Source organism: Corythoichthys intestinalis, chromosome 9 (assembly GCF_030265065.1).
Source record: "Corythoichthys intestinalis isolate RoL2023-P3 chromosome 9, ASM3026506v1, whole genome shotgun sequence".
NCBI lineage: Eukaryota > Metazoa > Chordata > Actinopteri > Syngnathiformes > Syngnathidae > Corythoichthys > Corythoichthys intestinalis.
Window position 1 is genome coordinate 43,089,405 of NC_080403.1, and position 17,291 is coordinate 43,106,695.

A 17,291-nucleotide genomic window follows, 5' to 3' on the forward strand; every position below is an offset into this window, starting at 1 on the left:
TGTGGAGACGACTTTCGGCGCGCAAGAGTGACGTTACTCGTTAAGAACAAATAAACTAATCTGGTTGGACGGTTGATTTTGTGCTTTCTCAAGAGGCCGTTAATGGGCTAGGTCCCAGACTATTCTCACAGTGTTTGAAAAATACAGGGAGAATCGTCTGGCGGTGCCAGGCAAACAAAATATTACATTTGGATCTCACAGCACCATTACTTAATTCGCTTCTGTTATGTAACATATTTTTGTATTTGAAGTACATTTTTTGTTCAATTTTCACACTACTTTCTGTAGGCAACAAACATTTTGTCTTGCCAAAAATGGACCTTTATGTCTTCATTAAATGATAAATCTTTTTTCAGTGAAACAAATATATTTTTGTACATTCAATATCATTTGGGATGGTCTTAGCTTTCATGTGAGCCATTTCTGAAACCAATTGAATAATTAAAAGTCAGGTTATTAGCAACTGATTCTACAAAATGGATAAGCTACAAGACTTTTGTCAGGGATTGTACTTTTAAAAAGCTGTCAATTTTTTGTAGCAGCAAACATTTTTGTTGTTGTTTTTCTTTGTGTGTGTGTTTTTTTTTTTTTTTTGCCGTAATATGGCTCTTTCAAAATTTTGAATTGCTGACCCCTGTCCTAGTCAGCATACACGGATTTTAAGGGGGGGCCAGACCCCTGGTGGCCGAAAAGGGTGATTGAATGTAATTGACTTTCCTATATATATAAAAGTTATAAAGCAATAAAACTACAACAAAAATGAATGAGGTGGACAAAAAAAAATATTTATTATAATGGGTCAAAATTATTTTTTCGAACAGATCATGTGACTAGAAACTTAGACGGTCATTTGCTTTGCATACATTTTTTTTTTTTTTTTTTTAATATGGAAGGGCAATTTTATTTTTCAAATCATTTTTTTCTTTGATTGAATTTTTTTTTTTTTTTTTTTTTGATTGAAGCAACTTTTTTGGGGGGATTAAATGATTTACACACAAATGTCCTACTCATAATATGGCCCAAACACAAAAAGGATTGCTTCAATCAAAGAAAACCTTTTCAATGAAAAATTAAGTGTTCAAATGGAAATTTTTCAATCTCAAATATGTTTTCGCATTCAAAAACTTTTTCCATGATTGAATTTTTTTTTTTTTTTTTTTTTTGATTGAAGTGATTTTTCTTTTTGACGATATTTTTTTTTGAAGCAACTTATTTTTTGATTGAATAATAAAGACAAATATGTCCTAGCCAAAATGTGGCCCAAACACAAATCAACATTACTTCAATCAAAAAAGTTGCTTTAATAAAATAAATAAATATATAAATAAAAATCAAAGAAAAATAGCTTTCACATGCATTTTTTTGTTTTAAATTTATTTTTGCATTCAAACATTTTATTTTTAATTGAAGTGACTTTTTTTTGGTTGAAAATATATATTTTGATTGAAGCAACTTTTTTTTGATTGAATAATAAAGACACAAATTTACCTCCATATGGCTCCGCCCAGGGGATACAAGTTTTGACTGGGGTAACTACATTGGCACGACACCGGCGGGCGTACCATATTCAATGCATGACGATCTTGGCGATCTTGTCAGCTTATTATTATAAATATTCTTGTAAGTAAATTTTATTGCTGACACTGCGTTTTGGGGTCATCAGCGTGTTGTGCCCCCCCCCCCCCCCCCCGCCCCAAAAGTCAAACTCCGCCTATGCTCGTCAGTGCAAAAGAATTTTGACGTCTGTCGTTGTCAATGGCAGGCAATGAGTGAACATAATTATTCGTCAGGACGATTTGCGATTAAACTTTCCAGATGCAGTCATTTGATTTGAGAAAAGGTCACATGTATGCGCGGGCATGTACGCGCGTGCATGCGAGTGATGGAGGAGAAGGAAGGTGCGAGGGAAGAAGGGAGGGAGTCGTAGTCGGACGCTGAAGAGAAAGAGGAGAGCGGAAGGAGCCAAATACAACAAGTGAGGAAACTGTTGCTCCGGACGAGAGATCGCGCTGCTGCTGTCCAAGTCTCCTCAACTTCACTTGTGAGAATAAGAAGCAGTCGCTCCGTGCTACTTGCTGTTAGAAAAGTGACACTCGTGGTCACTTCTCCGTCTTTCTATTTGTTCTTATTATTTTTTAATAGTTAATAGTGCCTCGCCGTAACTTCAGCCGGAGCACTCGTTGTTTGAGGCATTTTATTCCAGCGCACCGAGGAAACAAACCAACAAACTGAACGGTGAGTTCATCTTGACTTCTTATTATGACTCGAATGTGTCTGTCCCAATGTGGCGCACGATTCAAATGAGATTAACTAATGATAATTCCTCCAGTTCAGAGGTTTTCTACCGGAGTTTGTTGAATGTGACTGAATAAAGTATTTAAAGCATGAAATATAAACGCTGCTTTTATATGACTAATTATTATTACATTTATATTATTATTATTATTGGCGGGGCCCCTTGGGGGGGTGGGGGTGGGGGGCTTTAGAACTAGAAAGAAAATCCCCCCCCATGCAACTATCAGTGGATTTCCATGTTCTCAAAGCAACTATGTAAATGAATACATAAATTTTTTGAGCCACAATTGCTAAACATATTTAAAATACTGTAATTTATTTGTGCAAAAATGTTATATGCAAAAATGATATTTTCATTTAAATTGAAAGTGATTATTTTCTGTTATTGCTTATTATTAACAATGTGTGTCTGAAATATTCTCCCTTGCAGATCGTAAAGATGGTCCGCGCTGTGATGTTGAAAACGGCTTTGAAACAAACACTTTCACAAGTGCTGCATCGTCACACAGAATCTGGGCGTTAATGAGCAGTGCGAGATTCTTTCAACACAACGGTGACATCCTGTCAAGTTAAAAAAAAAAAAAAAACAATTTAGGTGGAATAAACGAGCACAAATTGTTCCGTTTCCAGCGGACAGCCGAGTGAGCGCCATTTCGTAAATGCGGTGGGTGAGATGAACTCCAGTGGGAATACTGTCGACCCCACCTGACAGCTCTCTGCTTCACCACACCAGAGCGTTGTGGCCTGAAACAAAACGTCAACAATTAAGGAAGTCTTTCCTGTGCGGAGGTTGAGTGTGCTTATATTATCCTGAGAAAGATTGAACGTAAATGTACTGACGGGGCAAACGTTCGCTTCGATATACCAGTCCTGCATACGACTCACACGTCCAAAATTCCTTCGGTGACATTCCACCCAGAGTTCAGCCTGGCCGGCACAACCATTCCGGTCAAGGGGGAGGAGGACTTCCTCACGCTGGCTGCCTCCCGCCTCAGCCGCAAGAAACGCGTGATCGGGGCTGGAGTCGGCGTGGCCATGGTCCTGGTCCTGCTGGTGGCCATCCCCCTATTGGTCCACACCACCAAAGGGGGCGCTTCCGGAGGAGGGGGCACACATTATGAGATGCTGGGGAGTTGCAAGATGGTGTGCGACACGTTCACCCCCCCTCAAGGAGAGCTGACGGGTTCCTCCCCTCAGCCCCCAGACTTGGCCAACCGTCGAGGCAAACAGGGTTTTAGAGGAAACCCGGGACTTCCGGGTCCCCCGGGCCCTAAAGGTCCCCCCGGAGAACCCGGGAAGCCCGGCCCACCCGGGCCGCCGGGGCCTGGGCCGGGTGGCTACGGCCCTTCCTTGTACACTCCCAAAATCGCCTTCTATGCCGGCCTGCGGAAGCAACACGAAGGGAGTGAGGTACTGAAGTTTGATGACGTGGTGACCAACGTGGGGAACTACTACGAGCCCAGTACGGGCAAGTTCACCTGCCCTCTGCCCGGCATCTATTACTTTACCTACCATGTCCTGATGAGAGGAGGAGATGGGACAAGCATGTGGGCTGACCTCAAAAAGAACGGGCAGGTGAGTGTATGTGATGTCAGTGTGAGTCTACTAATTGTCCATATCATGTGTCGTGCTTATACTGAGAATTGTGTGCCTACTTAAGTACAATTGATTGGGGATATTTACCCTATCTGGCAAGTTATTGGCTGTTCGGGAGGAGGGGGCAGGTTTTTATTCAGTTATAATTCAAAAACAAATTGTTGATCAAAATGTAAAAGCATTCAAACTGCGTTTTGTTGCATTTGTTAATCATTAAAAGTAGGGCTGCAGCTATCGAATATTTTAGTAGTCGATTAATCGATAAACTAGTTAGTTTGAATAATCGAGTAATCGGATAAGGAACATGAAAAATTAAAATACCTGAGCTGAGCCTCAAACGGTATATATATGTTTTTTATGAGGATCTATGTACAAAAAAAGAACAATTGGCTAACTTACATAGAAAAATTCTGTTAGCTTAAATGCTTTTTTTTTTTTTTTCAATGCTCTTAACAACTGATTCAGACACATATTCCCACAAAAATGGGCTAAATATACCTATAAACTAAATTATGAATGCATTAATATATATATATATATATATATATATATATATATATATATACAGTATATTTTTTTAATGACGATCTATGTACAAAAAAAGAACAATTGGTTAACTTACATAGAAAAATTCTGCTAGCTTAAATGCTATAAAATGCTAAAGTTTTTTTTTTTACAATGCTCTTAACAAATGATTCAGACACATATTCCCACAAAAAAAAAAAAACACGCTAAATATACCTATAGACTAAATTATGAATGCATTAAAAACATTCGCTCAAACAAAAGCTTACGTTGGTCTTAACAGGGAGCAGTTGGATTCAGCCATGTGAGAAGAGGCAGTCCAGAGGGCAGTGCATCCACCCTAATCAATAAAACTAAATGCAAACAATTTCAAAATAAACCGTTTCAATGCCACTTTAATTAAACGAATAGGCCTACTCGAGGCAACACAATTTAATTTGAATTTTTTTTTTCCAATCGAATACTCGAGTAAATCAATTAATCGTTGCAGCACTAATTAAAAGTCAAAACCAAGGTATTGCAGGCCTCTTATTGAAGGTTGTAATTTAGGCGACATTTTAAAAAATAATAATAAAAATTTTGACCAAAAAATGTGTCCTCCACCTCCTGAGAATGAGGTGGAGGTTGTCCCAGCTGAGTTGCAGCTAAAAGCTGCCGACACCCTTGACTGGTCCCGTTCAATCCAAAACACTGGTGTCAGAGGCCCACTCAAGGCCCGGCACCAGATCCAGGCCACTGCATCATTTCATGTGGCGGACTAAAGCAACTCAAGTGTGTCTTGTCTACTTCATGTCTCTTGCGAATGGATTTCATTTTGTTTGAAATGTATAATAAATTAGCAAATTTTCTTCACTTTTAACATATATAATTTTTTCTTTCCGCAGTATTAATTGTTACAAACATAAATGGAATATCTATAGTATTTCTTCGTCACTTAATTCGATGATTTGAGAGTTTACATACAATTTATAAATATATTTTTGCATTATGCATTCAGTATATGGATTACACAGTCAAATTATTTTCATGGTCATAGCAATTCGTTAAGGGATAAACCATAACTAGACATGACCCATGATAATAACTCACCCGAGTTCTATAATATATTTCTACTGTCTTTATTCTTCTACACAAAAACATCCAAAAACAATACTAGTCTAAACTGACATCAATATAGTGCTATCAAAATCGACATTTGTCGACAAAATATCCAAAACACAGTATACGATTAGTCCATATGTTTTTAAATTGTTTGAGGTGACATCAGGAAATACCAAAATAAACATAATTAGTTTAAAATAGGGCTGTCAAACTATTGAAATTTTTAATCGAGTTGATTACAGCTTAAAAATTAATTAATCGTAATTAATCGCAATTCAAACCATCTATAAAATATGCCATATTTTTCTGTAAATTATTGTTGGAATAGAAAGATAAGACACATGACGGATATATACATTCAACATACGGTACATAAGTACTGTATTTGTTTATTATAACAATAAATCAACAATATGGTATTAACATTATTAACATTCTGTTAAAGCGATCCATGGATAGAAAGACTTGTAGTTCGTAAAAGATAAATGTTAGTACAAGTTATAGAGATTTTATATGAAAACCCCTCTTAATGTTTTCGTTTTAATAAAATTTGCAAAATTTTCAATCAAAAAATAAACTAGTAGCTCGCCATTGTTGATGGCAATAATTACACAATGCTCATGGTGCTGAAACCAATGAAATCAGTCGCACCCAAGCGCCAGCAGAGGGCGACAAAACTAGTACACATTTCACTGTGCTGTCATTTTAATCTGTTTGAGCGGGGCATGTGCGGTAAATGCGTCAAATATTTTAACGTGATTAATTTTAAAAAATTAATTACCGCCCGTTAACACGATAATTTTGACAGCCCAAGTTTAAAATAATGGTCAAAATACAAATACGTTTAGATTCTCATATTGGTGGCAAGTTAAATTGTTTATTCGTGGAGCATCACGTAGAAATCTAAATAGAAGGCTCATCTGTTATTATTATGCTGTTATTCGTGTTTGTATGTCATTCATGATGGCATACACAACATACATAAATGCATTCTTTAAGCAGTCGTGAAAGTGAAAAACAATAGTTAACCACTGTTTATTTGTAACAATAATAAGCCTGTTTTATCATTGTTACAGTTTTGCCTTACCCATCACTTTGAAAACATTATTCGATGTCATAAAAAGGACAACAAAGCCAACACCCATGGGCGGAGTTTGACTTTTAGGGCAGGGGGGGCACAACATATTGATGACCCCAAAACGCAGTGTCAGCAATAAAATTAATATAATATTTATAATATTAATAATAATATTAATATTTATAATAATAAGTTGACAATGAGCGTTTTTTCCCCCATCATTCTTGAGGGGAATTCTAAATCAGGCTGCTTAGGCAATACTTTTAGCCAAGATCGTCATGCATTGAATATGGTATGCCCGCCGGTGTCGTGCCAATGTAGTTACCCCAGTCAAAAACTGTATTCCCTTGGGCGGAGCCATATGGAGGTAAATTTGTGTCTTTATTATTCAACCAAAAAAAATGTCGCTTCAATTAAAAAAAAACAAAAAATGTGTTTGAATGCAAAAATAAATTTGAAACTCAAAGTGTTTGAATGCAAAAATAAATTTGAAACTCAAAAAAACTAAAAAAAAAAAAAAAAAAAAAATGCATGTGAAAGCTATTTTTCTTAGATTTTTAAATTTAATTTTATTTATTTATAAAATTTTTGTTATTGAAGTCTAGTTTTTTTGATTGAAGTAAACGTTGATTTGTCTTTGGGCCACATTTTGACTAGGACATTTTTGTTTTTATTATTTAGTCAAAAAATAAGTTACTTACAAAAAATATAGATTTTAAAAAAGAAAATCACTTCAATCAAAAAAAAAAAAGAAAAATTTCAATCATAGAAAAAGTTTTTGAATGCGAAAAAAATATTTGAGATTGAAAAATATGCATTTGAACACTTAATTTTTCATCGAAAAAGTTTTCTTTGATTGAAGCAATCCTTTTTGTGTTAGGGCCATATTATGATTAGGACATTTGTGTCTAAATCATTCAATCCCCCCAAAAAGTTGCTTCAATCAAAAAAAAAAAATTACAGTCAAAGAAAAAAATCATTAAAAAAATTGTTTTTTTTTTTTCAAATTTATTTATTTTTTAAAAATTATATGCAAAGCAAATGACCGTCTAAAGTGCTCGAAAAATAATTTCATCAATTACAGTCAATTACATGCAATGACACTTTTCGGACACCAGGGGGGGCCTGCACACCCCCCCCCCCCACACCCACCCCCCATAAAATCCGCTTATGCCAACACCTGTAAAATGAAACAGCCCACCTGACTTTTGACAGCATGTAACAAATTGCATATGGAAGCTGGAGTCTTATTGCTCTGAATGCAATTTTACTTCGGTACTTCCCATTATTTATTGCATCTTGCCTTATTCTTCTCCTCTTATATTCTGAACAACCAATGCCATGGCTTCTTCCTTTAGAAAAAAAGTGTCAATAATTGAAGAGAAATTAAAAAATAAATAAATAAAAAAAAACGTCGAGTGAACCTATCCCTAAACCTATAAAGTTCACTAGCCCTTCTTTAGTCTGGAGCTGTCTCATGTGCCAAGACACGTTTTTCCTTGCGAGTTAGCGTTCCTCACTGGGAACATAAAAAGACTAAATAATTATATGGATCGCAAACAAGGAGAGTGGCACTGTGACTGACAGGCAAGCGATCAAGGGGATAACAATTCTCCACGTCTTGGTGGAACAAAGCCGGCATGCAACAGCTGGCAACTGGCCTCTGTGGAACTGCGACTGCAGCGCTAATAAATAAACAAGTAGCCTACAAATGTCTAGCAAAACCCTTGAATGCTTCCATCTGGAAATCGCTGACAAGCCTGGCATAGTAAACCCTCACAGTGTGGAAGAGCTGTGATTCTGACATGTGTTTGCAAATAGAAGAGTGACAACCTGGGGATTACCAGTAGAAAAAAAATATCCAACAAGTATGCTTTGCATTGTAAAATTCCAAGTCAAACTATAGCTGTGTTTGATGGCTTTAGTGCATCATTTACTTGGTGCATCAACTGACAGCAGCTGCCAGACTGATAGGTTCTTGTTCAACGCTCCACTGATTTACATACTTGAACAAGAAAAAGAGGCACGAGAAATTAACGTCTCGACTGTTTCACTGTTTGCATACATTGTGAAGTGGACCATTTTACAATTCAAAACAGCTGCTCATTAAACCAGTGTTGGATACTATTGGGGGTTAGATTCTTTTCTTTTCTTTCTTTTTTTTTATCAGATTGTTGACGCTAGATCTTTTGGGGGAATATTTTTTCAGTTTGTAAAACCCAAAGCTTTACACTTACCGTAATTTCCCGACTATAACGCGCACTTTTTTTTCCCAAAATCAACTTGTAAAATCATGGGTGCGCATTATACACGGGTACATGGATGGAGACAGAAATATATACTGTATGGCGGAAAACACTCAGGTGACTTGAAGTTACGCTCTGAGACCCCCAATTTGACCAAATTTCATAATTGTCTGATTTGCATGTGTGATACATCATTGGAAAGCTTAAAATCTCCATTTTCTGGGGGAAGAAACATTTTGAACAGGATGGCATTTAAAAAAAAAAAAAAAGTTTTTTAAACAGCAAAACCCTATCTGGAGGCGAGAACACGCGAGAGCAGAATTACAGACGCCATGACTTTAACGAGATATTATCGCGTACTTACCTTGTTTCGATCCAAAAAATCCATGTGGCATGTATCACTGAGTGTCAAGACACAGTTGTGAATGCCCAGAGCTGGATTTTTGAGGGATTTTATGGATGAAACATGGCAATATAACAAGGGTCGCGATGCAGAAATCACAGACATCAAGAAGTGGTCGAGATTTTAATTTTCATATACAGTATTTACCCCCTTAAACCGTTTTTTTTTTTTTCAAATTTTCTTTGTTTGGATCGATTATTTATCCTCTAACATATCAGAGAAAATGCGACAGCAACAAAAAAATACAATTAAGCGATAGTTGTGAGGTAGATATCCGTGACTTTTTTACAGACGCCATTTTTTCATTGTGACGTTATTTGTTTAAAAGTTTAAAATATGCGAGTGAATAATTAAAAAAAAAAAATTTTTTTTTTTTCAAACGAACTATTAGATATCAATTAATGATTCTAAGCTAAAAATGACAGAAATTTTGAATAATAAATATAATTAATTACCTTAGTTTTATGCCTGGGTTAAAACAAAAGCGGTTGCGCGATGTCTGTAAACGGGGGTTTTCAGGGTAAAACGGACAAATTAAAAATAGTTTGGGGGCTTAATGCGCCATGAATCTGCTATGGCAGCATATAGACATATTGTTCTATCAAACACAACAGTTGTTTTGGCTTAAAATACAGCAGTTTCTTTTAAAGAGGAGGGCAAGAGCAGAAACTGCTTTTTCAGTCTTGTCTGTGTTTTCCGCCATTTATATTATATATATATCTAAAGACAGATTTTTTTTTATTGACACGGCCATGTTGTGTTACAGAAAACATATGCGGCGGTCCTTTGCCGAACATTACGGTACATGACGTCACCATTTTGTTTAGGTAATACTTGTTTCGGTAATACCACTCTGATTGGTCAAATGATTTCGTCTGTGTTAAATTCTGCTTTAAAGTCACATCTGTTTTGTTTTCTTCTGGATTCTGGTAAGTTGGAGAAGTTGTCAAATCATATTATTACTAGGGCTGTCAAACGATTAAAATTTTTAATCGAGGTAATCACAGCTTAAAAATTAATTAATCGTAATTATTCAAAATTCAAACCACCTTTAAAATATGCCATATTTTTCTGTAAATTATTGTTGGAATGGAAAGATAAGACACAAGACGGATATATACATACAACATACTGTACATAAGTACTGTATTTGTTTATTATAACAATAAATCCACAAATTGCATTATTAACATTCTTTCTGTTTAAGTGATCCACGGATAGAAAGACTTGTAGTTCTTAAAAGATAATTGTTATAGTTACAAGTTATAGTAATTTTATATTAAAACCCCTTTTCATGTTTTTGTTTTAATAGTAAAATTTTCAATCAAAAGTAGAGTTAATATAATAATAATAAGAATAAAAATAACAATAATAAGAATAGAGTGACCAAAGTCTGAGTAAGTTGCCAGTTCATGCCAGTTCACTTTGCATTGTTGTTTAACTGTGTGAGAATAGGGCCTCATTACTACAGACTGTGCTTTTCTTTTTGTGAACATTATTTTTTTTTTTGAGGGATAGGAATGTTATTTTTGTTGTGCTTTCACTAAATGATACTTATGTTTGTTGTGAAGGAGTTGCCGAAGCTTATGCCAATAAACGGCGCGGTCCAAAGAATGCCTGTGTCCACTCGCCTTTGTAACATATATATCTCTGTACATATCTTACCCAAAATACAACAAGAGACACATAATTGCCACTAAAAGAAAGAAAACTTACAGAAATATGCGTGGAGCACAAATAGCACAATGTAACAGCATAAACGTCTCACAACTACTAATTCTCCCACTAGTAGAAGGAATAACATTAGTATGGAACGGCGCTGCCCCCAAGCGGCCGGTGGCATTCTCTTCACTCTTAATGTCCATAAACGGCGTCATTGTAATCTGTTTGAGGCAATGCGTGAGCGGGTCATTCAGTGCATGCGTTAATTGCGTCAAATATTTTAACGTGATTAATTAAAAAAATTAATTAACACCCGCTAACGCGATAATTTTGACAGTCCTAATTATTACCGTACCTATTGTCAGTTTACGGTCATGTTTTGAACTACCAATGTGCTATGCTTGTGCTGTGTTTCACCAGTCAGTAAAATGACATTTCTGTATCTGTACATGAGAGCTCTGTTTTCTTGTATTCTTCTATTTATTAGTGCTAAAATTAGGGTGCTCGTTGTAAACAGGTACAATAATTTTCCCTAGATTTTACAAGTAAATTTTGGGTGCGCGTTATACACGGGTGCGTCTTATATTCAGAAAATTACGGTAACTCATTAGATGGCAGTGGTGACGATGGACATCCAAACCATTTAAACTGGGAGTGTCGGCAGTGAATGATCATGTTTCACTGCCATCGCTGGCGATATATGTCCAATCCATTTGAACTGGGAGGGGCTGGCTGTGAGTGATCACTGCTGTCAATGCTAGATATTGAGTTAAAATACAGAGGGACAAATGATAGAATGGTGACTTAACAACTAATCTCTGAACATTTGCTTTACAAGCCTGCTGGTAACACCAAGGGCGTAGGTTTGCATAGGGACGATAGGGACAAAACACTACCAATTTTTCAGGATGTTCAAATTGTCCCCACCAACTTTTAAGCAACCTTATTTGCGTTATATAATGACTTCAGTTATATAGACCTTTTAGATTGTCTTCCCATATGTTTTGTTTTAATTGACCCCACCAATTATTAAGTGAATTATTTTCATTATGTTCAGACTTACATGTACATCTTTTCACTTGCTGAATGTGCCAGTCCATTTTTTCCTCCTAAACGCACAATTGATTGGCTGATGACACACTCACACGCACACACACACACGCACACACACACACACACACACACACACACACACACACACACACACACACACACACACACACACACACACACCACCACCACAACCACAAACACAGACATTAGCTATTAGGTATATTAGACATTTTTATTTCGGCCAGCAGCAGCCACTGTAAGAAATGTAAAACGACGTCAATATTATGGAAGTGGGGAACACACCACAAATGTTGCGACTGAAAGCCCGACCTGCATCCGAGTTAGCATAACATTAAACTGTGTGAACTTGCTAACATACAGAACTCGAGTAGGTAGCTGCTTAGAGAGGTGTCTCCTGTATGTTTTTTTTTTTGTTCATTTTTATTTATTTTTTTGGTTATTCCCTGACAAAGACATGTTTTCAGTTATATTTAATTTCTTTATTTAGACAATGTTGAGTGGTCTTGAGACAAATGTTTTTTTTTTTTTTTTGCATTCCTAGATAGTTAAGAGATTATTAAAAAGGTTGTATTTATTGTGTATGTTAATATAATTCATGTTTAAATAATGCAATTGAAATTTGCTCATAAAATCCGGACTTTTTTTGGGAAGTTTCCAAAATGTTTGAATAGAATGGTGTAATGTTCACATTACGTCCATCCTTCGTGACCTCACAATTTCTCCTTGGATGTGTAGTCTTTCTTGGTGCTTTCGGTTTTGAAAAAGGAAAATGAAATATGGACAGAAATATGGACATAAACACATGGTCCATGCAGCATTTAAATGCTAATTTATGAGGGCAATAAAACTATAAAACTCAAATGACATCTAACGTTTTACTTGGTCGATTGACTTCAAGTTAAAACAGGCGTGGACCTCAACTTCCGCACTTTCAAACGAGACCAAAAAGTGGCACGTTGGTGACGTAATTACAGCATGACGAGGCTTCAAAATGATACGCGCAAATATGTAGCCGCCGACATGTTCGGTGTTAGAGGGTTAATATAAATGGTGCATCTGTTTCCTCATAGGATAATGTTTGGTTAAGCTTGCGCAGATTTTTCTCTATCCCAAATACTAGCTCGTTTATTAGTTAAATATTAGTTCCCATGGCGATGCGACACCTAGTGGTTGAGATGGAAACAAATATTTTTGTCTTATTTATATCACATTTTTACTGATTTTAAAGCCATTTCTTAAACAACTGCTTAAAAATTAATCGTGGTCTTACTCTGGCCAAGATGCTCCCCTCCCAGCAAGTTTGATGACTGTGCGGTTCAATCTCTGGATAAAGACAGATTCCAGTTAATTAGGCTAGGTTCATACCGCAGGTCTTAATGCACAAATCCGATTTTTTTGTGTTTTTCCGACTCCAGTGAGGCGTTAACTTGACGGTGTGAACGGGAAAAGTTGCATAAAAGTGGACCATTTCAAATCCGATCTAGGTCACTTTCTTATGTGGTTAAAATCCGATCTGGGCCACCACGTTTTTCCAGAATGTGGCTACAATCTGAACTGTCAAGTCCCCCAAACCGGAATTAATGCAGCTATAACATCAGCAAAGAGTGAGAGGCCGTCTGTAACTTTTTCTGTAGCTGAAGTATTCCCATGCCAACGACTTCGTTTTCTTCGATGGAGGGAAAAGTTCAGGTGTTTCACCTCCTCCAGCCATCGCGTAGCACAGCTGTCTCTTTTACCCCTTTCCCATTGGCCAAAAAAACCATATCAACCCACTAACAATCGGCTTTTGGTGGCAGTGGGAAAGGTGCAGCGACCCGCCTCGACCCGTGTCAATCAACCCGCCAAGCGACCCGCGTTAAAATCACCTCGGCTCTGATCGTCATGCAGTGTGAAAGCAAAACCCCGAGTCAACATTCGACACCCTAATTTACGTGGTGACGTAGGCTCTTACGTGATGCGTCATAACAACGTGCCAGGCTCTTCTCCTCCTTCTGTGACTTACACGACTGCTTTCAATTTCAAACCAAAATTCACGACGCCTACGTTGCCTCAGCACAAGCAGAGTGTTGATCCTTTGCTGCATTTCAACCATTTGAGGGCAGTAAAAAGCATGAAAACAGAGAACACAAAGGAGGCTTCCACGTTGCTCTGCATTGTTTACTTCCTTGAACTGAATGAATTTGGTCGCTCTTGTCGACGCGTATTTTAACGTGGTGACGTCATGTAACCTTACGCATGGCTGAGGAGGGGTGGGGGGTTAGACGGGTGGAAAAAAAAAAGACACGGCTTTTTTTTTGTCAATGGGAAAGGTGCCAAATGCCAATTGCTAGTGGGTTGCATCGGCTTGGAAGAAACGCGCGTTGACCCACTAGTTTCAGTAAGAAAGGGGCATTTGACTCACTGAGCAACAACCGGAGGGGGTGAGGTAAGCCCTGCAGCTGTAAGCGAGCGATCTCTACCTTTGGGACATAAAAAATAGCAAATACCGTAGGAAGGTTTTGACGGATAATTTTAGTGGTTTTGAAACCATGACATCCTACCTAGGCATGTGCCGGTTACCGGTTTCGCGGTTTACCGTGGTGTGAAAACGTCGCGGTTTCAAAACCACTAAAATTTTCCGTCAGACCGTAGGACGGTATTCGCTATGTTTCTTGTGTCAAAAATGCAGCCAGAAGCGGCTTGGCGCAGCAGCGCTCACCCCCTCCCGTTTGTTGCTGTGTGTGAGAGTGACGCTATCGGCTACACAGCCAGCTAACCCAAAAACAATTACTCCAAACATAAGGCATACTGTTCTTCAATTTATTGAGCTCTCAAATCGTGGTAAGTTTAATATACAAAATGAATACATTTAAAATGTTGTACAATTAGATTTTTCCATGTGAGTAGCTTCCACAGATTAGCACCATGGGAAAAGTTCGACAAAAACAAAACACACATTTTCCTTTCAAATTCAATATACAAACTAAGTAAAAGCTTACAAAGATGAATGTTAGCCTAGGCTCAGCTGGGAGAGCAACTTCGTTGAGTGTTACAGCCGCAGAGTGAGAAAACAAGCTTGATTCGCTTGAATGAAGGGGAAAAAGTGATAGCATCAAAGATCGCTAATTGTGAACAATGATCTTGCCCTGAGCACAAATCCACGTTCGCTGGATCAAGGTGAGGTCTCACTCTCAATGTGTTTTTTTATTTATTTATTATTTTTTTTTTTTTTATTAGATGAAACCTTTCCACAACATTATTGACATTTTAACTAACTTATACATTTTTACCTAACTTATGAATTCCTTATGTTCTTTTTAACACAAAGGCATGACATCATGTAGACTAAGTTGACACAGTGGCTGAAAATGGCGAAACTTCACTTAAGCTTTTCCACCCTCAAAAAAAAGTCATGCAGTATAAATTTTTAAAAACTTTATTCAGAAGTGTTTTTACTTTATAGAAATTATTTTGTTCTTGCTGTAATCTTGTGCAAATTGAGCTGTGGCTGTGAGTATAGTCTATAAGTTATATTTATTTTAATTTTATTTCAAATATTTTTTTATTGATAATTTATTTATTTTAACAATATATTCATGTTCCAATTTGCAACTATGGTCTGAAAAAAAAAAAATCCTGTTCAATGGAAAAAAGTTTTTTTTTTTAACCCATACATCTCAAAATTTTTGGGAGCTATAATTGCAATACCGTGATACCGTGAAACCGCGGTATTTTTGCTCACGGTTATCGTACCGTCAAAATCTCATACCGGCACATGCCTAATCATACCACGATATACCTGAAATGTATAACCGACAAATGTCTAGATGGGACGTCTATTGCCTTCAATGGCAGCCGATGAGTTAATACGGGCATCTTGCAACAATGAATATTTTGGTAAAATGTAGCGTTGAAGCTCTACTGGATCCAGTGCCAGCCCCAGACGAAGATTTATGAGAGCAATAAAGTGAGAAAAAAAAGTTATTCATTTTTCATGGATTTGACAAGCTGTCCATAAAGCACAGAGTAAAGAGGGAGGGCAGTTCAATTCCACATTAAATTAGGAGACTTCAAATTGTCATTCCTGTCGTCTTCTGCTGTTAAATCTTTCATAGCCTTTAGATGAGATCTTCTCCACTCAACCTGTGCCCCTCCTTACACGTACCCTTTTACAGCCCCCTCTGCCTATTGACTCTTTCCCCATTAATTATCTTTTCCATCAACTAAATTATTTAACCCAATTCAGCGATGATCTTTTCGTCCCATTTTACTGTCTATTTTTGAGAACCTGTGAGGTCAAAAAGGCAAACCCTCGAAAACTTGTTCAACTAAATCGACGCAATCTTTACAGGGTATTTTATCCTGTACTGACATTAATAATATATTCTGAAATGATCATTGTCTAATAAATTTAATCTTTCCAAAGAGATTATGCAAAAGAAGTCAAATGACATTTGGAATAGCGAAACACTGACTCACCTTTATATGAAAAGTGCAGAAGTTTTTGGCTTTCCAAATAAAATCCACATTTACCTAAATTTTCGAATTATAGAGCGCACCTGATTAAAAGCTGCATCGCCCAAATTTTGCAAAATTTAAGAATAAAAATCCAGATGAAGTATACATCACACTTAACCATAAAGTGCTATGTCCTAATATGGGACATTTACAGTATAGCACAATAGTCAATATATAAGTCTTTACTAACCAAATAAACACGCATCAGCATAATGAGTTGTGTTCTCCGTATTGATAGGCCTGTCACTCGGGGGAAACAGACACCACAAGTCTCAGTCTGAAATCTTGAAAAAAAAAAAACTTTTACTAAAAATGTCACAACAGTTACAAAGAAAAAACACTTTTCCTTGCCTTTCCATGCTTGAAGTGGACAAAGTCCTCTTAAAAATCCCCGCTATAGCATCTGATGTACTCAGGGCTTACGGCTAGGGTTGTTTCGATCATGTTTTTTTACTCCCGATCCGATCCCGATCGTTACAGTTTGAGTATCTGCCGATCCCGATATTTCCCGATCCGATTGCTTTTTTTTTGTGCTCCCGATTCAATTCCAATCATTCCCGATAATTTTTCCCAATCATATACATTTTGGCAATGCATTAAGAAAAAAATGAATAAAACTCAGACGAATATATACATTCAACATACAGTACATAAGTACTGTATTTGTTTATTATACCAATAAATCCTCAAGATGGCATTTACATTATTAACATTCTTTCTATGAGAGGGATCCACGGATAGAAAGACTTGTAATTCTTAAAGGACAAATGTGACTTTGTATATTGTGACTAAATATTGCAATCTAGTGGATTTT

At 36.9% G+C, this 17,291-nt stretch overlaps 1 protein-coding gene across 2 annotated transcripts in view; it reads left to right on the forward strand.

Moving 5' to 3' along the window:
• The first annotated feature begins 1,880 nt into the window (after positions 1–1,880).
• Positions 1,881–17,291, forward strand: part of c1ql4b (complement component 1, q subcomponent-like 4b) — a 60,421-nt gene continuing 45,010 nt past the window's right edge. The window contains exons 1-3 of one of the 2 annotated variants that reach the window (XM_057846333.1): positions 1,881–2,041; positions 2,143–2,235; positions 2,726–3,870. In XM_057846333.1, the coding sequence (XP_057702316.1) occupies positions 3,331–3,870 (540 nt within the window). In that variant the 5' untranslated portion in view covers positions 1,881–2,041; positions 2,143–2,235; positions 2,726–3,330. Of the gene's footprint in view, positions 2,236–2,725; positions 3,871–17,291 lie in introns of both variants that reach the window. The other variant, XM_057846332.1, reaches the window with a different exon arrangement.